The following is a 27,747-nucleotide window of genomic DNA, read 5'->3' as shown; positions in this document are numbered from 1 at the left end:
AGTCCAGAGAGAAAGAGAAAGAGCCACATAATCACAGAGTGAAGGAGTGAGAGAGAGAGAGCAGAGTGCAGGAGGGTGTGCAAGCGAGGAAGAGGGTGCACACACTTTAGCACCAGCTCTAGGAGTCACGGCTTCCCCTCCGCAGAAGGCTCCAGCTTTTCCTGTGTTTCCAAATTACCTTTGCTGGAAAAAGCCCCAGCGAGTGGGCTGTGTGGGAGGAGAATTCGGGGGGCCACACTGAGTTTCTGACCGGAGCAGAGGAGAGTGAAAAAGCCAGGCGGAGCAAGACAGAGGAGAGACGGCGGCTGGCTCCGGGGGGGAGATCGTGCCAGTGGATGCTGCCGCCGGACTCAGTGTCAGATTTCAGAAAATGAGAGGCCACTGCAACGGCATTCCTGCAAGGTCCCTGCGACTGAGCGAGGTACGGACGAGCCGGAGCGGGGGTTAGGGGCCGTCTGTCACTGCAAGGCAGCGAGTCACAGCCTCTACATCCCTGCATATTGTCATGTTGTCGAGGAAAATGTGTGTTTATAGGAGTGGAAATTGTGAGCGGTGTGTGTGACAGTTCAACAAAATGTGTGTGTGTGTTTGTATGAGTGAGAAATCCCAGATGTGTGTGTGTGTGTGTGTGTATTTGTGTGTCTGAATGAGTTTATAGAAGTGCAAGTTCTTAGAAGTTTGTGTGTGTGTGTGTGTGTGTGTGTGTGTGTGTGTGTGGATGTTTATCTGTTTGAACATCCTATGCAACGTGTGCATGCATGTGTGTTTATATGTGTATCAGAGGATGAGTATGCTTTCTTGTGTATGCATTTATGTAAAGAATCAGGGATCTGTGTGTGTGTGTGTGTGTGTGTGTGTGTGTTCATCCTGTGAGACATATGACTGTATTCAAGTGCCAATTTGAACGCCCTGCCCCTATCGCCTCTCGTGTTTCCCAGCCTCAGTTTGCAGCTCTTCCTGACTTTCCATTGTCCCCTTGCTCCATCTAGTCATTTCTCTCAGGGTTCATTAAAAAAAACAACAACTGTTGGCTTGGGGTGGGGGTGGGGGGGAGGGGGGGTAAGGGGATCAGATGGACACAAGCGTAGGTTCTGAGAAATGTACAGGTGGGAGGTGGAGGCTGTTTGTCAGATCCCTGCATAGGTGACGCAGCCAAACTTAACATCACAGGCTTTCTTTGTGGTCAGAGAGCCAGCTAAGTGGATATGCAAAGGGATCTATTTCCCATATCAGTACAATGGCGGTTCCACCCTGCCTCCCAGAGGGGTCCTCGATCTTGCTCTGAACTCGGAGCTGCATACTTTAGCAGAGGAGGGTGAATGCTCTAAACAGACCCCAGCCCTTTAAGAGCGTGGGGAATAAAGACCGCAGTGTCACTTCCCAACCAAAACCATGTTAAACCTCAGTGTCTTCCCACCTGCTCTTTATTCTCCTCAGACTGAATCTGTGGTACGAGCACACAGGCCACACTGACCAGGAGAACGTTCCAGTAACCTCGTGATCGAGGCATGGCCTTTTCAGCTCATAGGGTTCGTGCCGTGGCAGCTCCCAATGCCAGATTTTGGCAGCGACGGCAGGGAGAAGATCCATTCTGCTTTGCTGGATACTTTACACTGTCGCACATGGAAGTGCTTTATAATGCACAAGCCAGACACTGAAAGGAAGATTTGAGAAGCTAAATAATTGGTCAGGGAATAACAGACAAAGGCTGGTCTGTTTGACAGTAGATAGGAGCGGTGTTTACAAATACCCTCTGGAAGGGTTATTTCTGAACAGGGCAGCCTTCAGAGGAAACACTAGTTTTTCACATTTAACTCAGTTTATCCGATAGAGCCTGCAGTGTGGTTTGATTTGATTATTGCATTTTAATGTGAAAAATGTGGCATGTACCTTAAATCTGGAGCTACAGAAAGAGAAAAGCAAGCAGCGAGATTTCAGTCCATGCCAGACAAAAGGCCATTCTATTAAGGTTAGGGATCTGAAATTCCATTTTATGCTTAGTCTTAAAGCTTAAATTGCTATGTAAAGCAAAGAGTTTGCCAAAGTTGTTTTTTCCGTGTTGGTTGCACCTAACTGATTGTATGTTTCAACATACACAATGATTGTCTTTGTGACTGAGAGATTGCAGTGATTTCATTTCCTACATTGAGGCTTAGACATTGCTGTACAGCAGTGTTTCCCAATCCGGTCACAGTCAATATATGGTGGGAGCAGAAAGGGAGCAAAAATGTGGACTGTCTGGCAGGGAGCTCAGAGGGAGCAGAAATGTGGACTGTCTGGCAGGGAACTCAGAGGGAGCAAAAATGTGGACTGTCTGGCAGGGAGCTCAGAGGGAGCAGAAATGTGGACTATCTGGCAGGGAACTCAGAGGGAGCAAAAGCATAGACTAACTCTGGGTCCCCGAGGACCAGATTGGGAATCACTGCTGCACAGGCTTTTTTGCCTTAATGCTTACGACCTCTGGTACCCAGAGTAGGTCATCAGATGTCATCGTGTCATCCTGTTTCTGACATGGGTGACTCTTGACTGGTTAGTTACTTGTCATGTGATCTCCACAGCTTTGTTAGCAGTTTGCGTGGTCATTTGACACTGTATGCCATTTACATTCCCATAACCCCCATCAGCCACTAAAATGCTGACTCTGAGACCAAGGCTGGAAACTCCAGTTTATCCTCTCCTCCATTTCCTGTATCCACTTATCTGTGATCTAGAGCCTGTACCTGGAAAGACCATTTTAGAATGACAGTCTGGTCTACTATAGATATAAGCAGTCAGAGTGTAGAGCACCAGCCAAGACCTCTGTGCTTCCACTGAATGGTCTCCAAAGGTTATTTAGCTACCATGCAGTATTTTTGTCAGCAGTTGTTGAGATTTTGGTTTTCTCCTGTGATTTGACTTTTTTTCAGGAGGCAAAACCTCAGCATCAAGGTCTCAGTTAACTGTTTGACTTTTTTTTTACATGTTATTTACCGGTGATTTGTTCACACACTCCCAAAGCCATCAAGAAGAGGATGCATTGAGTGGCTTGTGACTTTGACTTTCTGCTTGAACATCTGTGTGTCAATCTGGCTATAATCCCGATCTTCCATAATGCTGTAATGTACATGGAAATGACCAGCTCAGGATGGAGATCATGGCAGAGGTCACAGCCTTTATAAGCTCTTGTGCCCCAAATGCACATAGTTGTTGGGGGGGGGGGGGTACTCCCAGAGTTGCCTGGCAACTTAGGCATCCAGAGAGGAAGGCCCAGCAGTTCCCATAGTGAGGGGGTGGAATGCTGTCCTGCCTCATTGCTGGGAGAGTTCCTGCTGTTGGGTGTTCTACGAGTTCCGCGGGATTGTGCACAAGGAGATCAGACCACATGCCTTCATGATCAAGACGTCCACCTCTTTCTCTGTTTTCCTCACTCTCTCCTCCTTCCTTGTCCTCCCTTGTCCTCCCACTCTGCCCTGTGTCCCTGTCCTTCTTCACTATTATTCCCCACAGTCTCTTCCGTCTCTCAGTCTTTGGGATGTTCACAATCACGTTGCCGCATCATGCAAGCCTCTCACACATCCAGATAATCTCAGTCAGTGTATTCGCCAGTATTAAAATTATCACAGTTGTGAAAATACCAGGCTCAAAAATGTTTCAGAATTTTACTCCTTTAAAGATTAATCACCGCGTCGATAGTGAGAATCATGGTGTGGACCAGAAGATGACCGTAACACCCAAGAAGCCGTTTGGATGCAGGTGTGAAATAAAATATTTGGAGTTGTTGAGCCAGCCACACCCTGGCCTCCTCTCTGCGCAGACCATTTCTTGGTCGTTTACCCTGAATCCTCATCCAGAACAACTTAAATGGTCTAGATTTACGATTGAGACTTTAGGGTTACAATTCAAAAACTTTAGACTCTTAATTGCACAGTAATAGTGTTTAGTCCAATAAAAAATGCACATGGCTTGAGAAACAACTGCAATTATCTGTTATGGGTATTCTGGATGCAACACTTTATGGATGTTTTTATAGCAGGGGACAAAAAATAAGAACATCAGTAGCATTGTTGATTATCGTGTCCGGAAGATGGTTTTCCCAAGCTCCCGGAGTGTGCAGCTCCCAGGGGAATACTGGGGAATTATAACAATCCTTTGGGAAGAGGCCACGGAAGAACAGTGGTGGGAATTCTGTGACGAAATCCCAGGAAAACAGTCATTAAAACGAGGAGAGCGCAGGCTTCTCTTGCCCACAGGAACAATTTTAGGAACTCAGAAATAATAGACCTTTCCTCGGTTGTTTATATACCACAGGATGGGCAGTTAAATAGTCCCAGTTAAAGCGTATTATCTTTTGAAAAGATCTCTTCATAGATACAGAGTGTTTGTCCAGATTTGGACGGAGTTTCAAATAACCATAGATAAACCGAAATTGTGTGTAACAAAATAATGAGGGATGACCTACAATGGCGAGAGTAAGAGTGACAGACAGACTGTGGATTGTTGTGTCTGTGAGCATCGGTGGATGAGTGGTTCAGTCCCCTTCCCTCTCACTGCATCTTGGCCTGAGGATTTGCGATGCGGCTTTTCTCTGTCTAATTCCACCCCTGCAATATCCTCCATGTGTGGCTAAAATGATAAAAGCTGCCATCGCCTCCTTGACATCTTTGTCAGAAAGCAGATCTGAATATCAAATTACAAAGGTTCTCAGATTAATTGCTGGACATGTCCACTCTCTTTCTTAACAATGATTAGCTGTCCATTGTGAAAGCTTAGTCGTTTGACTGTAAGTGGTTAAATTCTGCTGGTCCGCTCAATAGCAATGCATGATACACCTGCATGCACCGTTCTCACCTGAGCTCCTGCCAGGGATTTACTATGTGCGATGTGGACATGGCACCTCTTCTGTTTCTCTTGGGGTTCTGAAGGCAGGACACCTTCTCCTGGCGTAAGGGCCTGGGATCCAGCCCTGGCCAAAGAACCACGTAACAGTAGGATCAACACTCTTTGGTGCATTTCACTGTCAGTGTTTGACTCATTCACTGAGTTCGTTCACTGGGTCAACGAAGTCTGCCTCAGGCACAGTAATGATGTATAGCCTTCATGTTAGTGCATGGAGAGCCTGTGATCACAAAGCACCTTCATTTCTGGATGCGTGTGGTCATGTGATCAAAAGGGGCCAGCTGATCAACTTCTTTCATCAAGGCTTTTATGTGATTTTTTTTGGATCGTGAGGTTCGGTTGTGTGTGAAAGATTGTAGAATGCATCCCACTGTATGCTCTGGTCTTCTTGGGAATGGGCCCAGGATCATCTTGACTTAGATGGTTCCTGCTAACGAATGGATAGATTCACAATATCAGTTATCTAGCATGTAATAGCTTTGACATGAAGTATTAAGAGCAGACCAGAGTGGTGCTGTCAAGGCGGGACTGATGGGCAGGTGATGCCCTTACCTTGGGACTTGGAACAGGTCTGGGTGACCATGTGGAGAAGGCAACCCTGCAGCGAGATGTTGGAGTGTGGTCACCCCAGTTCATAACTCCTTTAAGTGAAGACCTCGGCCTGCCCAGCAGCTGCGAAAACCTTCCATCTCCTGTGAAACGTCCCGCAGGAAACCAACCATCCCGTATCGTAGACTCTTTGGCCATGCTGGCCTTCACAGCGACTCCTTTTTCAGTTACGCCTGTTATAGTGTAAATATTTAACTGACGACATATTTATTGTTTTGGTCTTTAGCAAAGCTCTTTACTACATCCGCTTTAAGTTTCTCTAAATATATTACAAACACTTAGGGTCCAGGTTACTGGCTAAGAGACCTTGCACAGCACGTTTTCCCTGACCATACAGGAAACCGTGAGGATGTTCCGGAGCTCTGAGGATGGCCACAGATGTTTGGGTGACTCACGCTTCAGAAATGACATTCTGACCTGGTCAAGCTTCCAAAGCAGACTCGAATCAGGGTTTTTTAGTTCGACTTCAGATCACCCGCAAAGTTGAGCCGCCATTGGCCGCCACCATGAGCATGTTCTGGATCAGCTGACTTGAGCTCCAGTCGCTCCAGCCAATAGATTAATTGGTTGCAGATTGTTCTTCCAGGAAGACTGAGGGACAGAAAGCAGAGTTTGGAGCTCTCTGGCCGGGGGGATGGGACATGCTAGGGAATCTCTCGATGCACTGGGGTGGGGGGCAGGGTGGATGGGGTAAGTATGCAGCCCCGCCCCCACACTTAGTTGAAATATGATTCCTTGCTCCAGATGGGAAGACGGGCTTGTTTTGCCGGCCCCTTTCCTTGGACCACATCCTTCTTATCCCACATTCTCTGACATGGAGAAAAGCTTTCCATTCCAGGGCGGGACTTCTCCACATTTCTTCTGGCTGTCTCTGGGAAGGAGAGTTCCACACATTTTCCTAATCTTCGGTGGGAAGGATCTGTGTTGCATGTTGTGTGGAACAGAGACTCACGAGGTCTTCATTATGAGGTGCCTCCGTTGGCGTCCTGGGAATAAGCTTGATAAATCCTCTACCTTCGCTTTGAATTGGGTGTTTTTTTTCCTGGTTATCACACCAAAACACAACCGAGCAGCTTTAGCTGTTTATGCTCGTTCGCTTCGTGAGTTGTGGATGGCTCTGTGGCCATTTAAGGGGCCTCTGTAGTCTCCATTCTCTATAAAACATACTCAATAATACGAAACGAACGGCGTAAAATTCCTTAATCTTTCCTAAAACGTGACATATTTCTGCACCACCTCGATTCTGACATTTGCAGAGGAAGTTCGGCCATCTGCCAGATGTTTTGAGCTGAATTTTTTGGTTTTGAAAGGGGTTGTCCATCCTTCACATCTGCCCCTAACCGGATACCGAGCTTCTCCTTTGTCATGTATTGGAAAACAATGGGGGTCGCACCATTTGTTGTGAACCACGGAGGGTTGGGCTGCTCTTTTCACTACAATGGTTAGTCTACTTTGGCTTCCTTTCTACTGAAAGTTGTCTTCTCTGTAATTAAGATGAATGCCTGTGGCCTTCTCATCTGTCCTCTGCTCCGTGTGTGTGTGTGGGGGTGGGAGATTTGGCACAGGAGGTGCCAAACTGTACCCACACCCTGCCACCCCTTCATTTTTGTCGGCCGCCCCTTATGCCAGAGACAAGGAGTGGCTGATAATTGGTAATTTTTTCTGTGAAGAATAACGACCGCTCGTTTTTTGGTGGTTAGTCGAGCTGGTCACATTCGTTGCCACGGTTGGCTTTGCTTAATGTCAAAGTGCTACCAAATTACAATGTACTGCTGCTCATTCCTCCCCAAGGTGATATTTCATGCATTGTTACGGCCCACTGTCAGGTAGATAATTACACCCAGGGAACTTCGCAAAAATACCAAACCAAAAATATCCAGCACTCGCATGAAAAACGCAATCACAATACCTGCTATATTTAACTGCAATTGATAAGTGAGCAAAAACAAAACAATGTGATTGTATTGTGGTCGCACATCTAGCTTCCTGTCACTGAAATTTCCGTTTGACCACTAACCCAATTTTGTTTCCGTCTGACCCACCCCAGATCCTGACTGCGACGGTCTTTCCCAACCTGGTCCTCAGGGACCCGCAGACAGTCTACACTTTTTGCTCCCCCCTAGGGAGCAAAAACACAGACTGTCTGGCAGGGAGCTGGGAGGGAATAAAAACGCCTGCAGGCCTCCAAGGACTGGATTGGGAAACACGGCGGTAGAAGCATATTGTTGGCCCCTGCTGTGTGTGTGTGTGTGTGTGTGTGTATGTGTGTGTGGACAGGCTTCCCATGGCACCTTGACTGATAGCAGTGTTTTCTCTCAAATGAGGAAACAGGGAGAGATCTTTGGGGGGGGAGGGGGGGTCTCTCCGAATACAGGACCCTCTGGCTCCTCCAGGCCCAGCTATGGAATCTGCCTGGGAAATTGGAGGCCCCTAGCCAAGCTGCAAAGGCTCTGGGGCCACGTTGGATGCTGGGGGGGAGGGGGGGTAAAATTCAATTCCATTGTTTATTTGCATCCCTCCCCACCTCTTCTGTCAACCTTCCAACCCCCGTTTAAGGAGAAGCAACCTTTGCCACATTGAACTTGTTCGATTCTCCCTGTATCATTTTACAAACGTGTGTAACATGTGACCTGACGCAAGGGATGATGGGTAATACTCAGCCTTCCTCTTGGCAGTTTCCAGAAGTTCGTCCAGGTTCCTGGGCGTATTGAAAGAGGTTGAGTGATGGGACAGCGCATACATGCAGGGTGGGACAAGGGGCCAGGCGCAGATGCGATGTGGCATGCTAAAATCGGTCGCCGGCACGGCATCAGCTGCAGTGCTGATCTTCAATTGTTGCGTCATCATGGCAGGGGAGGGGGGCTGATTTGCAGCCAAGGAGAAGAGACACAGGAGAGCGGGTTTGCAAAAGATGGGCCCCCGCCTTCAGGAACCGGCCTCTCGCAGCTTCAGGATGTGTTGCGCGATGGAGGCGCCTGGCCGCAGTGCAGCAGAACTCCGGCCGTGTCCAGGATGCCTGTGATGTCACCTCCCCACCCTCTTTCTCTCGGGATTGTGCCGACGGAGGAATGGAATCTTTATGCGAAGCAGCTGTAAGCAAGGAGGACAACTCTGAAAATGGAGGCCCCCGCCGCAGGAACGTCCCACAGTGCACGGACGAGCCCCTCGGCTCCTGTGCCGATTGGTGCAGCCTCCAACACAGCTACTGCTCCACAACAGAGCCCGACTGGAAAAGCACACGGGCCTGCCAGCCTTTGATCTACCATGGGTCGACATTCCGGGTCATCTGCACTGGGCTGGCATTGTCCAGCCCTGACCCCCAGCGGCGTGAGCTCCTCTCGGTGTGATCTACGGCATCGAGTCACCGTGTCGATTTCTTTGTGGCGCTCGCACCTGGGCTGGATTGTTTCTCTGTCTGAGAACCTTCTATGGACTTAGATATGCACGTTTGAGAACACGGGATGGCCCATTTCACTTCCTGGCCCTCTTCCTAAGATATTTCTTACACAATAATCTCGGATGGGGGTTGTTGACACCACAGTGGGATGGAGGGACTGCTGGTGCATAATGCAGGTAGCAGATAGAGGTGATGAAATTATGATGGTCAGTGCTGGGCCCCTGAGTGAGGCCCATAACTCCCCCAGTTGCTCCAGGGACTGACTGACCCTGCTTTGTCAAAAATGCACATCACTTCGGATAAACCTCCCGAATGTGTAACATTAATGAAACAGGAAAAGCGTAACACTCCCTCTGAGGGCGAATCAGGGGCTGGGATTCTTGGTCGTTGTCCCCTCTCTCTGCATACTTTTGGGGCTTTGCAGCTCGGGCCGCATACCGTCTGTTGTTTCGTTGCTTCATTATTTCTGACGAGACCCCTCACCCATACGCTCTTGTTGGCTCTTGTCTCGAATTCCCCAAGCGGACGATTACATCACAAGTAAAGGGCAGGACTTTGTTCACATTTTGTCAATATATCCATTGAGTGTCTCTCTGGTAGAGCAGTGGCACTATCTGGTTTCGGCTGTAGGACCAATCAGAGTAGGGCTTGGCGTGAAAGGGGCGGGATATGCGGGGCAGGGTGTCCCATTATCTTTTACTGGCTGGAGCAGATGGCCCCTGTGAGCTAAATCATTGCCGGTTTATCTGCCGTCCTTTTGGTTTTTGGATTTAACAATAGCAGACTGGGACAAAAACCACGCAATAAAGCATATCTGCCAACAATGTTACCATGGTAATGGCGGCAATAAAAATGGCAACCCTTGTCACTTTAACGGCACAGCGATGGCCAGCCGGGGCATTTATGGACTCTGTGGCCTCACGCTGGGCTGATCCTTGACTCCGTCCCTTAGATGAGCCCAAACTGGCTGAAAGGAGGCCTGGCTGTTTGATGGGTGCGTTCCTGGGGGCCGAGCGACGGCGTGACGATCACAGCGACGGCCCCCGGCCTGCAGCTCAGGGCCTGCCAGCATGACTCGCTCCAGCTGCATGTCTTCAGCCGGGTTATTGACCACAGGTCTATTGACCGCTCCCCCCCCCTCATAGTCAGACGGTCACGTTTCAGCTGTTTGCCGCACATGCCTTCGCACGCAGCCCCCACGAGGAGCCCCGGCCGAGGGCCAGAGTGATCATTGCTGCCACGCTTTTGCTATGAAACTCTGTGCTCACTCCTTTCCTCCTGCAATCAAATCCACCCCCGAAAATACAGTCCTGACCTAAAAGAGACGTACAAGTGTCTCCGAGTAGCTCTGCATCTGGGGCTCATGCTAGTTAGACTTTTTCAGCCGTCCTCCGCCTCCTAAGTCTCTTTCGCTGGTTTCTTAAGGGAAAGAAAAGCAGATGAAGTAGAACGAGAGTTTCTTTCTCTTTTTTTCCCTCCGTCATATGACCCATTCCAGCTGAAAGTCATTTCAACCTACAGGCCCAGTGCTGCGCTGATGTAATGCACGCCAGCGGCTTGCCGGGGGGTGGGGCTTGGCCAGTCAGGAACAGGCCTGGACAGCAGGGGGAAAGGATCCCCTGCCTGTGACCCACTGGGGGAGAGCCTGAGGTGTGTGTGTGGGGGGGGGGGGGGGTGGAGACAGATCTGGGACAATGCGAACTCAGCATTAATGTCCCCCGAGGCTGATTCGCGCTGTCCCAGGAACAAAGCTCATGTGTGAGGGACAGTCTCCCTCTCAGCCTTGAGGTTTGTCAGATCTTGTCTTGAAACCTTTAGTGGACCTAAAGCAGAGCCACCACAGGGCATGTTGCTTCACCAGAACGCCTACATCTGCAGTGCTTTAACACTGCACTGTTCTGCAGTGGGAGAGAGTTTCCATGATCATTTAAAATGTGTCTGTTTTGCAGGGGCAATTCTAGGACATTTTTTTAAGGTGGGGGGACATAACAGGAGCCATAATTCATACAGTGTGGCCGACCTTAACATTAGCCAATCATATGTTTAGAATCAGTGAGCATCAGAGGAGGGGCAACTCCGGGGGCCAATCAGCTTTTTCCTCTGGTCCTTCGTCCTGTGCCTGTCCGTCTACACCCCTGTTCTTATTCTTCCATGCAGACCTGCATGGGTGATGAGAGATAGCTGATCAGTCGTCGTCCCCCCCTCTGATCTGACCCAGTGAGAGGAGGCCCATCTCGCCCCGTCCCTCAGCCTTGGCATGGGACTGTCCTTACCTTCTGTCTCACACCTGATGCAACGTATCTGGCTTCCTTGCGCTTAGGGGGCCCGGGTGACTTGTGTCCGGAAAGATCTGTGGCAGTAAACGGACTTCCCTCCGGAATCAGTGTCGAGTACGAATAAGTAGCAGACATTTTCCCGACGAAATGCGCTGCCCGTATTTTACGGTTTCCTGCTTCTTGGCGGATGTGATTGCAAACCAAACAAAGAATTTTTCAGATATTTTAAAAAACGACTGACACTGATTAACTCGTCAGGGCTGGAGCTGAGCCGAAAGCCCTCGTCTTCAGATGGGATGGCTTTGGATTCGTTCTTCAGCCGTGTTTAAATTAAGAACTTTCCTGCGTTTCTTTGTAAAACATGTCCCTCCACTTTTGACGTCACCGTGACAGTGAAATTCCGGCACTCGTCACGACAAAGCTGATTAGTGCTTATTCGTTGATTAGAGTCACGTGACCAGTGGCCAATCAGACGGCAGCATGACTGTGTGTCAAGCTTAAACATGCATAGCTCTTTCCCATGACATGTGACCTCTACTGTAAACGGGGCTCTGGCTTCCCTGTCAGTCAGCCTGTGCTGCTGCTGTGTACGTGCCTGTCTGTGCCTGCATGTTGACCCGTCGTATCCCCCCCCCCACCATCCTCCACTCCCCCCGCCTCACTGTCTTCCTCGGCTGGCTGTCTCTCTCCTCAGGCATTTTTTGAGGATGCCAGCTGCTGACACCATGACTGGTGGGCGGGCACTTCTGTTCTGCACAAACACTGACAACTGTATCTACCAATCGGTCAACGGGTAAGTGTTCTGGGGGTGGGGCCTCTTTCCTCAAAATAAATCTTTAAAGCAGTGCTTCTCAACGGGGCCTCGAGACCCAACTTATTCCCTGTCCAGTAAATCCTGACCCAGATTGATGATGAAAGTTGTCGACCCAGGTGTGTGTGCGTGTGTGTGTTTGTGTCTTGGGCGTGGGGGGGGCGGGGGGGCACTGTTCCTTTTTTTTTCAAATTTGTTTGTTTCTTTGCTAGTTTGTTTAAAACAACACACTTCGTGATCCACTTTCTTTTTTATGCCACAATCCACCAGTATGAGGTTGAAGACACCAGGTGCATCGCGGCCCTCAGCAGTGCCTGTTTTATACAAGTGTACCAGCCTTCTGAATTCAGTGACACACCTCAGCACAACAACGAAATGCGTCCTCTGCATTTAACCCATATGTGACATAGCAAGCAGCAGCTAATTCAGCGCCCGGTATGCAGTGCTTGGGGGCGGGACCTTGCACGGGGTACCTCAGTGGTGCCTTGCTGGTCGGGGATTCGAACCTGCAATCTTTCAATTACGAGTGCGCTTCCCTAACCATGAAGTCACCACTGCCCACTGCAGGGTGCTATTAAGGGATCATCCCGAAATTAAAAAGCCCAGCATCACATTAATTATTTTCAAAGTAGCCCTGCAAGTCCTACCTCATATTTAAACAAAACTGACTGACATTTAATATCATAATGCAGAGCTGCGAAGGCTACTTCTGATGTTGAGACACATCTCTGTGTGATGACGTCTGTGAGTGATCACATCTCCGTGTGATCACATCTCTGAGTGATCACATCTCTGTGTGATGACATCTGTGAGTGATCACATCTCTGTGTGATGACATCTCTGTGTGATCACATCTCTGTGTCATCACACCTCTGTGTGATCACATCTCTGTGTGATCACATCTGTGAGTGATCACATCTCTGTGTGATCACATCTCCGTGTGATCACATCTCTGAGTGATCACATCTCTGTGTGATCACATCTCCGTGTGATCACATCTCTGAGTGATCACATCTCTGTGACATCAAGCTGCCACTCTTCGGCATTTCGCTGATAGCTGCGCCCGCCGTGCCCCTTACCCGCATAACTCTCCGCTAGCCCCTTTGAAGTGGCCGCTAGCGGCGGGCAGCTCGCCCCGCAGCTAATCACACGGCAGGAATGTCAGCTTAGCCATAAACACTGCTTGTCATGCATCAAAAGGTCCCCGCCCCCTACAGGAAGACGGTCTGCGCACAGATCACAGAGGTCTCTGCTATCATTTTCGAGTTTCTCTGTGCTGGTATTGGAGGGTAGTCCTGTAGCCGAGGTTTGACACCCACTTCCCAATATGTGCCCCCCACCCCCCCCCCAAATTCACACATTATTTACTTCTTTCACCAGTCCAGCGATCTGGTCACTCAGAGGTCCCTGCTATTTTGCTTCTGGACAAAAGCTTCACTTTTCTTTTGTCTTTCTGTTAATTGTTCTGCTTGGAGCCATCAGTGTATCTGCAGTCACTGTACGTCCCCTCTAACCTTTCCGTTCGTTAGCTGGGGCTTGACTTCCACACTTGCCATCATCTTTTTACGGGTCTGGGCCCCGGCTTGGGAGAATGTGCAGCCCCAAAAAGCCGTCTCAGAAGGATTGTCGATTTAATAGTTTGTTTTTTTTTTTTCACGGAAAACCAATAAAATCCTTGGGAGTCGGCTAATTAAAATTCTGTCCAGCCTCTCTATAATTAGATTAATTGCATAACTTGTGAGTGTGTTGCTGTGAGTGCAATTTTCTAGACTTTTTAATGGGGGGGGGGGTTGGAGCAGAAAGTTACATGATAAGAGAGAGAGAGAGAGAGAGAGAAAGCTGCAGGGAAGAGCATCTCCGTCGACGTTTGACCTTCATCCTCTCCATGCAGACCCTCTATCTGTGGTCTTCTGAGCCTTAGTGTTGGTTCAGCTGCCTTTGGTCTATTCTCTCCGCCCCAGTTGCCGTGGAGATAAGGGTCTTCCCATGACGTGGTTTCTTTGTCCCTATCAAACAGCCACCCCCCCCCCACTGTACCCTTCCTCTGCACCGTTCTCCTTCCCACCATTGACCCCGACTGAATTGGCTCCTCCCACCTGCTCAGATACCCACGTGTGTCACCCAAAACAGCCCCTTTTGTTATTTACCCTGCATAGAGTGACATCTTGGACGGGAGCCCCACGCTGGGCGGCTTTTCTCGTCCTGCTTGGCTTTGCGCGGTTCGGACGCTTAAGGCGCAGTTCTGGCAGGACCCGGGGCCTTGACGTTTCCACGTTTAAGTCGAATAAAAAGATGAACGCCGCCGTGACCATTTGATTTCTTTCATTTATAGGTTTTTGCGTATTTGTCCTGTTGACATGTGATATTGCCAAGGCTGGCTGGGTTTGGGCCCAGCCTGAGACCTCAAAGCGGCTCAGGGGGCTCAGGTCCAATAACTCTGCATGTGGCAGCACGCCGGTTGGTCCAGGAGACTCGGAAAACACTCTCCTCTGATTCTCAGGCCTATGTACAAAATAGTTATTAGCTTCCCTCTCAGTTATAGATTCCCAAGTCAGCCCCCCCGCCCCAACTGTACTCAGATTACCTCACATGTTTTTTCATTCCACTGTCATTTTATAGGATGTTGTTCATTATTGAAATTCATCCATCCGTTATAACTGCTTATCCAGCCCTGGGCTGCAGTCAGTCGAGAGCCCAACCAAAAAGACATAGGGCAGGGGGCACCCTGTAGAAGATTCCAGTCTATCGCAGGGTGGACACTTGCAGAAATTAGAGACAAATTGGAGTCACCAGTTTACCTAAAACGTATTTTTGGCCTACGGGAGGAGAAGGGGCCACTCACACACAGACAGCCAGCAATGGCAGGGAAACACATTAAACCTGGTGTTTACAATGTGTACGCCGCATGGCTAGCTCACAATTACCGCTTTCTTCCCCGTTTAGGGTTAGCTTGTTATCCTTTGACCATCTGTGTTTCCTGTGTTTTGCATGTTAGACTCCGCTGCTGTGGTTGGAAGCTCAGGGAGGGTCACTGTACTGCCTCCCAGTGGCCAGACCTGTGCGGCGACGGAGAAGCCAAGCCCCACTTTGGCTCCTTGGACGATCCAAGTGACAACCTGAGGTGCGCTGCCATGCTTGCCCACAAGAGGTCCTCAGACCCCCGGACCAACGAGAACGGCCTGACCGGTGGCATCCAGCTCTCAAAGGCACCAGCAGCTCTGAAAAGCAGTGCCAGCATTCGGGATAAAATCTCCCAGTGGGAGGGCAAGAAGGACACCACGCCCCCCCCCTCATCGCCTTGCCTGCTTATACCTCCAGGGAAGGAGCCGGAAATCACAAGGAGGGACACCAAACCTGCTGAGCTTCACAGGGGGGACAGTAAGAAGTTCGTCAGCTGGGAGAGGCAGGACTCTGGGAAGGAGAATGCAGGAAAGGTGGGGGATTTGCGGCCTAAATCTCCCGAAGGGCCCGTGAAGGACAGGGAGGACATTTTTGAGAAGGGCAGCCGGGGAAAATCGAGCGAAGCTGCCCAGGACAAGCGGTTGGTTTTGACTCACATCAAAAAGCTGGAGCAGGCCATGAAGGAAGGGCCTAGCAAACCCGCCCTGGTGCTCCCTGGGAACTATTTCAGCCCCCCTGCAAAGGAGGAGCAGGAGGAGGCCGACAGGAAGGCAGCGGAGCCCATCTTCGGGACGCTGGACATTGTGCGGTGCGGGGAGGCCCGTAGGGAGCGGCACCTGGAGAACGTGTACACAGAACCCGGGGTGCCTTCCATTAATCCCCTCCCCAAGCCTCAGCGCACATTCCAGCACCACACCCGGCCTGGCACCCCCGGCTCGCCCCTGATGTTGGGGAAAGGACGCAGAAATCTGCCACCTTTGCCCTCCATTCCCCCTCCCCCTCTGCCCACCTGCCCCCCACCTGGGGTTAATAGGAGACCCTGGACAGACAGAGGCAGAAACCGCAGCAACAGGTACAGTGAATAAATACCAAAATGAAACCTTTTTAAGTGAAAACAAATAAATCAGCCGATTTCGATTTTGACTTGGCTTACAGACACAATTCTTTTCTTAATCCTTTGTTTGGAATTAACAGTATTTCTTGCCTTTTTTAAAAAAAGTGGTGTAGTTTTCTGTTCTTCGCATTTGCAGTTGCATCTGCTTTTTGGCAGCGATCTCAAAGCTCTAAACCTCCTTGGGGTTTAATGTTTTCGGGATGAAAAAATGTTTTTTTGCGCTGGGATCTTCCGCGGGATCGCGAACGCAGCCCAGCAGCTACCTGACGGCCTTCGTTAAGCTGTCCAGGAGCAAACCGCATACCATTCCTTATCTGGCACTATTAATGGGCTGAACGCTGAGAAGACTTGAAGCAGGTCATGATATTTTTTCGCGAAGCCAGCAGACCTCATAACGGCTTCAGCCAGCTGATGTGATGCCATCCCAAAAAAGACAGAATGCAGAAGAAAGACAGAGAGGGCAATGATCTCCGATCTCATTATTGCAACTTTAATGAAGTAAATATGTGTTTCCTCGTTAGGTACTGGTCTGTCCTATTGTGGTTGGCTACACATGGGAGCTGTGCTTTCTCCAGCTAATTTGGACTTTTGAGGCATTATCCATTTTCATTAGCATTCAGTTTGCCTAGTGATGCTTCATTTAGGTGCCTCTTCTGGGCACTGACTTGATGCTCAGCTGGTAGACAGCTGGTAGCAAAGTGGTTAAAAACCCAGTAGGTTATAGGTTTGAGTCTCAATGCGGATTTCTTGGGTGCACACTGGGCACACCACGCATAACTTCTGGTCCCGGGGTAAAATTACTTCAAGCGGGCCCCCATAACAGCTATTGCTGGTCCCATATCCTGTCCCAGGCTTCCCCGTTTGGCCCCCAGCGACAGCCGATGTAATTAAACCAGCCAGCTGTACGGATTGATGGTCATTTTGCATGTGTTGAAGCTCCGCCCTCACCACTGCCATGTGTCGCGTTTCTTAAACATCTGCCCGGAGCTGCTCCGAAAGCTTCTGCCTGTTTACACTCCCCAGGAAGTCCTATGAGTTCGAGGATGTGCTGCAGTCGTCTGCGGACGGAAGCCAGGTGGATTGGTACGCGCAAGCCAGGCTGTCCCTTACGCGCACTTTATCCGAGGAGAACATCTACGAGGACATCCTCGGTAAGCTGCCGCGAGACTGGGGGGGCACGGGAAAACACCCCCCAACAAAAGCACTGGCCACTCTCATCCAACTATAAGGAAAATAGCCAGTTGTTTAAGTTCCTCTGCAGTTATGAGAGGTGTTTTTTTGCATGAATTTTCCATGTTTTGAAGTCCTCCGCACGTGTTTGGGTTTTGTCATCGTTTTCCTGCTCTCTCATCTCGCTGGTCACGGTAAGTGGGCCTTGTAGGCCCCACTGACCTGCAGCTGTGTGCTGGAAGCTGGAAGCACCACCAGGTCACGTGCTTTCTGCTCGCCGCTAAGCGCGATCAGCACTTATCACATGACAGCGGCAGTTGTAATGTTTGCGCGGCGGTTTTTATGGGCAGGCGACTGAGGTATAGAACGTGGTTTACGAGGCTCCCTGTCTTCACTCCTCTGGTTCTAGAATTGGCAGAAATTGCAGCTTTCACAGGGAAGATCCAGGTGTGGAGATGATGGCTGCCTGTGCGATTATAAGTACAAGATGCTGTAATTACTGCTTATAGACGGCTACATTGTCTCTCTGAGGAAAGCATTACATGATGATCCACCGTAGAAACACTTCAGGAAAATGGTGCTGTTTGGGCACCCAGGGTTAAACCCCACTGACATCCCATACTGAGCTCCAGTTTACATTTCATTTATTTAGCAGATGCTTTTGGTGACATCGATTTTGAGTCAGCAGGATCAGATGGTCCCCTAGGTAACTAGGGGTTAAGACTCTCGCTCACAGGCCCCACAGTAGAATCACTCTGCCGCCCGCGGGATTTGAACCAATGACCTTCCAATTAAGGGCACAGCCTCAATAACCCACAGAGCCTCACACCTCCCCAGTTACTGAGGGGATCAAACTGCATAACAGGTCAGATCCTTCTCTGCTGCTGACGTCCCACCTCACACCGCCAGCATCTGACTCACGGCGAGCTCCGCAACCAAACCTCGTAGCGTACCCTCCCCCATCACATCCCGTCCCCCTGCCATTTTCCCCTGCCCGAAAGGCTGCCATTGCTTCAGAGCTCCATAAATTTGACATCCACCCCCTCCAGATCTGGGACACGCCGTGACAGAGAGAGCCATAAATGACGTTCACGGTCCTGGCAGGACCCGTAAACATCTGGACAGACCAGACTGTTTGGGCCACGATGCGGTGTTGGGCTGGAAGTCATGCCCCCCCCCCCCCTCAGTATCCTACCTTCTCCATTCTTCTAGACCCTCCATCCAAGGAGAACCCATACGAAGACATAGAGCTGGAAAGCCGTTGCCTTGGAAACAAGTGCCCCCTTCCTCAGTCGCCCTCGTCTCCCATCCCCGACACCCCAACCAAGGTACGCGCCAGACCGGGACGGTGCTGTTTATGTGGGTTAATAAACCGTCATTTTCCGTCGCGTTGCCGGAACGTTAAACACAGAGTTTGTCTTTTCATCCAAGGATAATGAGCAGTTTAGGAATTTAATGAAAGACTGTGGCCTGTCAAGATGTGCCGGTAATGACCCCCTCGCTCGCTATCGCCCCCTGTCTGTGTGTCTGGGTCAGTTGTCGTCCAAGCCCAGTTTCTTCCGTCAGAATTCTGATCGACGGAGCTTCAAGCTGCTGGACCTGCGCAAAGGAAACCGGGAAGGTGGTATCGCGTCGCCCTCCAGGATTAGCCCCCCGTCCACGCCCAGCAGCCCTGATGACACCCCCTCACTCTCGGGGGACCCCTATAATCGTCGGCGCAGGAAAATCCCCAAGGTAAAAAGCCTACCGGGAATGCAGATGGGGCGGATAACTTTGAGATGAACATCAGGTGACTTCCATCCCGGGAAGAGGGCTTTTTAAAAGTCCCGTCAACTGGGAATGTATCCTGGAAAACAAATAGCATACAACTTTTATCATTCGTGAGTTCCTTCTGTCGGACTCCTCGGACGCTCGCGGAAGCCCCCCGATTGGCCGGCTCTATCCCCTTAACTTCGTTTGTTTTTATTTTATTTTTCCGGCCCACCCCCACAGCTGGTGATGAAGATTAACGGCATCTTCGAGGCGCGGAGAGGAAAAAGACGCATGAAGCGAGTGTCCCAGTCTGCGGAGTCCAGCTCGGGGAGAGGTCTGTGCGTGGGAGGGGTTCTGTCTATAAACACCCTGGGGCCCCATCAAGGGGCCCACGGCCTCGGGGGCCGATTCCAGCTAGCCAACATTAGCGCTTGTGCCCGTCAGTTAACATTTATGCGGCTGCCCCCTTTCCCCTGCAGAGCGGGAATGTGATGCCGCTTTATCAAAGACACATGTGGACGCCTCGTGCCGGTGCGCGTGCAGTCCGCCGCGATGACATCACCGGCTCCGTGTGAGGCTGCGCTCCGGCTCCATCTCAGTTAGCTTCTCGTGTGCTTTTTTCTTTTTTTTTACAGTGACGGACGAAAACAGCGAGTCGGAGAGCGACACCGAGGAGAAGCTGAAAGGTGAGGTTTGCTGTGTTCCCTTTCTTCCTGGGTTTGGGTTCGTTTTAACGTGTCAGAATAACTTTTAGGAAACTGCCAGAGACCAGATTGGGAAACTGAGGTGGTACGGGAAGCGCAGACTATAGTGAATAATGTAACGCAATGAAATGCAAGCTTAGAACCCATAACCTAATGCTGAACAAGGTAGAGTTCATCGGGGGTCAGCCGTGCCATGTCGCCCCGGTGCAGCACACAGCCAGCGGCTGGTGTCGGTCCAGTCCATGATCAAGCAGACGTGCCGGTACTACACGCTGGAGCGCGACCTGATGGACCTGACCGAGCGCAAGCTCTTTGAGTACTTCCTGGTGGTAGCACTGCACAAGGCGAAGGCGGGCGTGCCGTACCTGCCGGAGGTCACTCAGCAGTTCCCCCTCAAGGTGTGGGGGGCGGGGCTTTGGTGGGGGCGGGGCTTTGGTGGGGGGCGGGAATACCCTCTGTGGGATTCTTAAAATCACTTTTCTATATCTTTTTATTTGTATGTCAACCTTCTTGTGTCGAAACATGTACGGTTGTGTGTGTGTGTGTATGTGTCTGTATATTTATGCATATCTATGTTTATGTGAATGGTTATTGGTGAGTGCGTGTGTAACTAGGTACAGAGTTAACCAATCATGACCTTTTTCCTGGTTCACTGAGTGACCCTTTCATGATATAAAGCCTGGAGTGCGTTAGAAAGCCACCATAAAACTGCACATAAACATAACATGTTTGCATTTTGCCTAATTAATCTATATATTTGTTTTGGACGTGTATCTGTTTTCTCAAATTCTCAGATTTTTCGAGCATGCTTGTGTGTGTGTGTGTGTGTGTGTGCATATGTATGTGTGTATGTGCTTGTGTGTGCATATGTGTGTGTGCATGCATGTGTGTGTGTGTGCATGCGTGTGTGTGTGTGTCTACACGTCTCAGCTCTCAGCTAAATGCTACCTTCTTGCCAACAGCTGGAGCGCAGTTTCAAGTTCATGCGGGAGGCAGAGGACCAGCTGAAGGTTATCCCCCAGTTCTGCTTCCCCGATGCCAAGGACTGGATGCCTGTGGACAGCTTTGCCAGGTACACCCGCCCCTCGCCTCCCTCTCCGCCTGTGTGCTCTGGTCACACACCAGCGAATTTACGGGCTCATTTCAAACTTAGAACCTCATAGAACACACAACACCCCCCAAAAAAAACAGGCCCAAAGAATCAGTTACAGACATAAAGCTGTCACAGTGTGACAGTGTTAAAGAGTTCTGTGTAGTTTCGTTATTAGCAGTTAGCATGGTGTTTGACGATCCCATAAAGTGGTAGGTGAGCTCCTCGGGCTCCATCCTGCACCCCGTTAATGCAGGAGGAGGCCTGCCTGCGGGAGGCACCGGCCACCTTGCTGAGAGCTCACATGCAGCGTTTATTGCGTCATCTTGGGTGGCACATTTTCCATGTGGCACCGCAGAGCGATGTTCCTGTTGCCATGACGTTCACATTTGTGGTGTGCTCTTACTCCTCCGATCGACTGACGGGAAGTAAGGCCAGCTTACAGGTCAGTGACTGTCCCCCCTCCCTGTTTTTCAGTGAAACATTCTCCTTCGTGCTGACCGGGGAGGACGGCAGCCGGAGATTCGGATATTGCCGCCGTTTGCTGGTAAGCAGCTGGACGCCGCCGTTCGTTCGCCATGGGATCCCGTTCTTTGCTGACAGACTCTCCATGGCCTGTTCTGTGCTTACAGCCTAGTGGGAAGGGGCGACGGCTGCCTGAGGTCTACTGCATTGTGAGCCGACTGGGCTGTTTCGACCTCTTCTCCAAGGTATGATTTTATGGCCTGGGCACATAGACCCCCACACTGCCTGGGCATACAGACCCCCACACTGCCTGGGCATACAGACCCCCACATTACCTGGGCATACAGACCCCCACACTGCCTGGGCACACAGACCCCCACACTGCCTGGGCACACAGACCCCCACACTGCCTGGGCATACAGACCCCATACTCCCTGGGTATACAGACTTCCACACTGCCTAAGTATACAGACCCCCAAACTACCTGGTTAAACAGACCCCCACAATGCCTGGGCACACAGACCTCCACACTGCCTGGGTATACAGACCCCACAATGCTTGGGCACATAGACCTCCCACACTGCCTGGGTATACAGACCCTCACACTCCCTGGGTATACAGACCCCCACAGTGCATGGGCACACAGACACCACACCGCCTGGGCATACTTACTCACAAACAACCTTGGTATACAGACCCCAAACTTCCTGGGTATACAGACTCTCTCACTGCCTGGGCATACAGACTCTCACACTGCCTGTGTATACAGATCCTCACACTCCCTGGCTATACAGACTTCCACACTTGCTGGGCATACAGACCTCCACACTGCCTAAGTATACAGACCACCAAACTACCTTGTTAAACAGACCCCAAAATCCCTGGGCACACAGACCCTCACACTGCCTGGGCATACAGACCCCACAATGCCTGGGTGTACAGACCCCACACTCCCTGGGCGTACAAAACCCGAAAGAGCCTGGACATACAGACCCTCACACTGTCTAAGTATACAGACCCCACACTGCCTGGGTATACAGACCCCACACTGCCTGGGTATACAGACCCTCACACTGCCTGGGTATACAGACCCTCACACTGCCTGGGTATACAGACCCCACACTGCCTGGGTATACAGACCCCACACTGCCTGGGTATACAGACCCCACACTGCCTGGGTATACAGACCCCACACTGCCTGGGTGTACAGACCCCCACAATCCCTGGGCATACAAACCCCGAAAGAGCCTGGACATACAGACCCTCACACTGTCTATTTATACAGACCCTCACACTGTCTAAGTATACAGACCCTCACACTGTCTAAGTATACAGACCCCACACTGCCTGGGTATATTCTCCTGGCCCACATTCTCCAGGCACCAGCAACACCCCCTTGGAGCCCCTCAGGGGTCCCCTGTGTGCGTGTGAACACAGATATTAATCACAACCCCACCCCACAGATCCTGGATGAGGTGGAGAAGAGGCGCTCCCTCTCCCCCGCCCTGGTGCAGCCCTTCATGAGGGGTGTTCTGGAGGCACCGTTTCCTGCCCCAGGCCGCACCATCACCGTCAAGAACTTTCTGCCGGGCTCCGGGACCGAGGTGAGCCATGTGTCCTCAGACCGGACTCATCCACTTTGCTGCACTGCTCATTTTACTAAATAATTCACAGAGGGGTACATGCAGCCTCAACAGTATAACATAAAAAAAACTGTCGCTTTTCTTGTCCTGTCTGTCACTTCCTAGAAATATAATCATGAAAGTGTTTTTCTTTGGTCTCTGATGTGTTCCAAGCATTCTGGAACTTTCTGGGATGAGAAGGTCCCAGTCTCAGTACTTGTCACGATATTCAGGGGTGTCCCTAGCTGAGGTTTGCGTGCGTGTTCCAGGCACGAGGAAAGCGCAAGCCCAGTGATTAGGCACCAGGTCTGAATTATCGGTCTGCCTCCCCCCAACCTGGCCCCTGGCTTGCTCCACAGCTTAGTTTACAACAGGACCCTCAGCCTGCCTTCCTCCATCTGGCGGGCAGCCCAGCCCTCAGCTCAACCAATCCTGTCTCTCCCCCCATGTCAGGTGATCGAGCTGTGCTGCTTCTCAGCTTGACCAATCCTGTCTCTCCCCTTGTGTCAGGTGATCGAGTTGTGCCGGCCCTCGGATTCCCGGCTGGAGCATGTGGACTTTGAGTGCCTGTTCTCCTCACTGAGTGTGCGCCTCCTCCTGAGGGTCTTCGCCTCCTTGCTGCTGGAGCGCAGGGTCATCTTCACTGCTGAGAAACTGAGGTGGGCCCCCACTGCGCAGCTGAGAGGCGTGCCAGTGTCCGACTTGTGTTGCCACCTATTATTCTTGGCTATTATAGGAAACTCATACCTTGGTGGCTTTTTTTGAACGGCTTGGTAACTTTAAAATCACCTCCTAACAACCTGGGTCCTTGAAAGTACCAATAAGAAGGTGCTGATTATTCTGGAAATATTGTTTATATGCCATGCAAGGCTGTGAAAAATAGGGACAGGTACAACAGGGATATGCGACAATGTCAAGACGTGATAAATAGATTAATATAACGAAGTGTTCCTTTCTCTGCAAGCGGAGGGGAACGTGAGGGAAAGAATGCTGTTGTGTTATATAGTCACCATAGGAACAATCTCCTTTTGGAAAAAACCCGGGAGAAGCCAACGGCGGGATTTCTGTTGTGCTGAGATGCTGAAATCTGTTTGGTATGCTGCCACAATGACGCACTGACCCCCTCTGGCAGTGATTGGTACTGCAGGAAATTTACCCTAACAATGGCATCAGACTGCAAAAAAAAAACTGGGATCACCCTCTTTTAATATATTTTCATACATGTTGTATGAAAAAAAAATGTAAATGACATGTCATTTTGTCACTGTAATTCACCCGGAACGCAGGCCTTAGGTTTACAAAAGACAAACATTATCTGTATATTTTGAGGCAACGAATTAGAAGCTGCATCTTTTTCAAAGTTTTATTTATTTTATTTTAATATCAAAAATGAAAACAGTGTATATGTTTTTCATTCCTCATTTAAGGAAAGCACTGAATTACAGTGTGTTTTGCCAGGTGTGTGGATTACTGACACGACGGCGCCACCTGGTGGTAATAAGTGATGCATTTCTCTCGCTGTGCCTGGCAAACCAATAATAAGCGTCTTCTTCTCCTTCAGCACCTTGTCTAAGTGCTGCCATGCCACGGTGGCTCTGCTCTACCCCTTCGCCTGGCAGCACACCTATATCCCAGTGCTGCCCCCCTCCATGATGGACATCGTCTGCACCCCCACGCCGTTCATCGTGGGGCTGCTGTCCAGCTCTCTTCCTCGGCTCAAAGAGCTGCCCATTGAGGAGGTGAGACTCCCGCAGTGCTGGGACTCTTAGGCTCTGTGTGTGTTCTGGGGTTCTGTCTGGGTGTGTTTGCTTTCCTACACATGCGCTTGTGTTCGTTTGCAGCTTGCTTGCCCTTTTCCCCCACAGAACAATGGCCACAGCAGATAGTCCTGTGCCCAATCAGGAAAAAGCTGACTTGACTCTCTGGCAGGAAATGACATCACTCTTTCTTTGTTCTCCCTTCAGGTCCTGGTGGTTGACCTCGGCAACAGCCGCTTCCTTAAACAGGTAATGCCAGCTGAATCTGTTTCCATGGTGATACAAGACACTTAGGCACACACGCGATCGTCACCGTTAACCGGACGGCCAGTGGATGTACAGCAGAGGCTCTCGTGTGACACCCAGTTAAATGCTAGCTGTGCTCCACAGCTGGATGACGAGGACTCCATCCTGCCCCACAAACTGCAGGCTGCTCTGGAGCACGTCTTGGACAGGAGGAAAGAATTAGCCTGCGAAAAAGCTGAGCTCCCCAGCGGTAAGACACCCTCATGCATTTTGGTGACACTTCAGAAATACCACCCAGAACAGTGTTGAGTTTCCAGTGGATGGTCACGAGGGTTAAAACAACACTCGAACTATACTCTAACAGTACTCAAACTATACTCTAACAGTACTCGAACTATACTCTAACAGTACTCGAAGTATACTCAAAGTATCCAAGGTTCATTTCCTATTTAGAGACCTGCTGAACTCTCTAAGAAATCAAGCTTTAAACTTTGTTCTAATAAAAATACTTTTTACATCAGTAAATTACATGTCCATTTCCTTGGCTTGCCGACAGTAACTGAGCGTCCTGTTTCGCTCCTGCCCCAGACTCCTGTTTCCTGAGCACCGTGGTCTCGGAAGCCTTTGTGCGCTTCTTCGTGGAGATGGTGGGCCACTACCCGCTCTTCATGAGCCCCGTCGAGCGGGACGACGAGTCCTCAGCTTCGTCATCTCCCACGCCCTGCTCGTTCCAGCGCGAGGCCTTCCGCAAGGCCATCGGCTCCAAGAGTCTGCGTCGCTTCCTCGAGGTCTTCATGGAGACCCAGATGTTTACAGGCTTCATCCAGGAGAGAGAACTGAGGCGACAAGGCCTGAAAGGTCCCATATTCCGCTACCCAGCTGTGATATTATGTGTGTTTATACTGCCAGCTGAGATCTTGGGTGTGTTTGGGTGTCCTTCTAGCAGATGCATCTACTAACATCCAGCTCCTCAGTTAAGTAAAGAGTAAAGTTCTCCTAATATTGAGGGTCATTTGTAATTGATTATTGGAGCATAGTTGGTAGGCGTTTCCGGTGAGTGTGTCCGATGGCGATTTGCATCCCCCTGCCCTCTGTGTGTGCAATTAGCTCTCCCAACTTGCCCTTAACATGAGACTGTGTAAGCGTGCGTGCGCTGTGACGGACTGGCATCCCTGTCCAGGACGGACCTCAGTCTTGCTCCCTATGCCTAGGATAGACCAGGATAAGTAGTTAGGAAATGGATGGACGGAAAACTGATTAATGACAAACTCAATGTCTATAGGGAAGATTTACGGTAGATTCTGGAGTTCTGACTGGGCACAGCGTGTCCCACCATCAAATTATGGGATTTCCCATGGAAGAATGGTGCCACGTCTACCTAGTAGTTTCAGAAACTTGTATAATCTGTGCCGTGGTTTACTGAAGCCGTTCTGAGGGCTGCTGTGGTGTCCCGCTGCATGTTGTTTACTTGGAACTTCACAGCTGGAACTTCTGAGCTGTTGCTCACACCAAGGCCACAGCTTTGGTCTCAGCACTGTTAGCGACCAAATCAACCCCCAGGCACCCGCAGTGCTATCACAGTATACGGCTCGCTGTAATCCATACCCAAAGTACGCCTTTACTCTTAGAAGCAACTAAAAACGAGTTGTCAGACTGTCTTAAGTCACTGTCCCAATTTCCGGGCTCTTAGCATTTTTAGGATTTTAGAACTTAAACATGCAACTGATTTTTGCATTGCTGACAGCTGTGTTTCTCCTGCTCCAGGTCTGTTTGAAGTCCGAGCTCAGGATTACCTGGATTCTCTGCCTGGAAGTGAACATCGCGGGGTCAACAAGTTCCTCAAAGGTCTAGGTGAGATTCACCATCTCCATGGAAAGTGAGCTGGTTCAGCCTCACAGGTCTTCGTGATCTGAGAGGCACTAAAGCAGTATTTCACCGTTAACCCTCAACAGCACCAGCCTCTCTCACGCATTTCTTTTGTATCTTCAGGTAATAAAATGAAATTCCTGTCCAAAAAATGATGGCAGGAATCGGAGCCAAAGAGCATAAGCTATGGGAAAATTCAACACCACTTGTTCATGGACGTCAGAACCGTGAAACTCACTGACCAGCAAGGAAATGATGAACATATTCAGCTGGGCTGCGCAGTCAGTGGGGATGGCGAGCATGTCTGCGCAGACGCATGCAAGCTGCACTTGGAACAATCGGAACACAAACGACGGTGGATTGTTAAGACTCGGCTGAACTACCATATTGTGCAAAAATTGCAGATTCTTCCGAACGCATTAAAGAAAGAAAACAGACTGAGAGACTCGCTGCAGCCTGGATAGAATCAAGCCCTGTGGACTAATCTCCCTACTGTCACGTGTCTAGAAAGCATTCCGTTGGAACTGGACGTTTCGCAGAAGTGCAGCTGTTATCCCTATGTCAACTCAGCACTATCTCCGCGAGCAAAAACTTGTTCAAATAGAGTTTTTGTCAAGGAAGATTTCATATTCAGCATTTTTAAAATACCTATTTTAATAAGAAAAGGTTTTACATCTTTAAACAGTACAACTTCTAGGAAAACGGGAGGCTATGATTTAATTTATATCTTTTTAGAATAACTATCTTTGCCAAAACAGAATTAAAAGAATAGAAAAAAACTGTTTACCTTATTACTTATTTATGGGTCTGCTCTGCAAATCTCAGTCATGATCAACGTCTCATGCAGAAAGAAAACGATGGTAGAGTCTCTTCAAAGACAGGAAAATAGTCCAGTTATTTTTGGACGGACCTTATTCATACCTTCTTTGATAAACTTCACGTTATGGATCCAAAGATACTTGGGTGGAGTGTGATTCCATTTTCAAGAAGCGGTTACTGCTTGTTGTTAACGTTTCTGAAGACCACTAAGTCTCATACACTCCTTTTGGGAAGCAATGAAATCGCATTAATAAAACGATTTACAGAAAGAAA

The 27,747-nt window shown here is 49.9% G+C and overlaps 1 protein-coding gene across 2 annotated transcripts; it reads left to right on the top strand.

Moving 5' to 3' along the window:
• Window positions 1–27,747, top strand: LOC125746016 (DENN domain-containing protein 2A-like). 2 transcript variants are annotated; one of them, XM_049019537.1, is made up of 20 exons: window positions 1–421; window positions 11,852–11,950; window positions 14,964–15,941; window positions 17,007–17,134; window positions 18,366–18,481; window positions 18,690–18,887; window positions 19,146–19,239; window positions 19,541–19,591; window positions 19,820–20,007; window positions 20,572–20,681; window positions 21,177–21,246; window positions 21,332–21,409; window positions 22,628–22,768; window positions 23,297–23,445; window positions 24,348–24,525; window positions 24,751–24,792; window positions 24,934–25,039; window positions 25,378–25,647; window positions 26,554–26,640; window positions 26,779–27,747. In XM_049019537.1, the coding sequence occupies exons 2-20, from the start codon at window positions 11,865–11,867 to the stop codon at window positions 26,808–26,810; spliced, it is 3,102 nt and encodes a 1,033-aa protein (XP_048875494.1). In that variant the 5' UTR covers window positions 1–421; window positions 11,852–11,864; the 3' UTR covers window positions 26,811–27,747. The 2 variants fall into 2 exon arrangements, with proteins under 2 accessions (XP_048875494.1, XP_048875504.1); XM_049019547.1 differs by lacking the exon at window positions 11,852–11,950.

The sequence above is a fragment of the Brienomyrus brachyistius genome, chromosome 1 (genome assembly GCF_023856365.1).
Source record: "Brienomyrus brachyistius isolate T26 chromosome 1, BBRACH_0.4, whole genome shotgun sequence".
NCBI classification, from domain to species: Eukaryota; Metazoa; Chordata; class Actinopteri; order Osteoglossiformes; family Mormyridae; genus Brienomyrus; species Brienomyrus brachyistius.
Note: the sequence above shows the minus strand (reverse complement) of the source record. Positions and strands in the feature narration are given on the sequence as shown.

Excerpts from the sequence above, each read along its gene's own strand:
- LOC125746016 (XM_049019537.1), top strand. The coding sequence starts at position 11,865 with ATGCCAGCTGCTGACACCATGACTGGTGGGCGGGCACTTCTGTTCTGC. Across the intron at positions 19,592-19,819 it reads CACCGAGGAGAAGCTGAAAG|CACACAGCCAGCGGCTGGTG; the intron begins GTGAGGTTTGCT and ends GCCCCGGTGCAG. Across the intron at positions 21,247-21,331 it reads GATATTGCCGCCGTTTGCTG|CCTAGTGGGAAGGGGCGACG; the intron begins GTAAGCAGCTGG and ends CTGTGCTTACAG.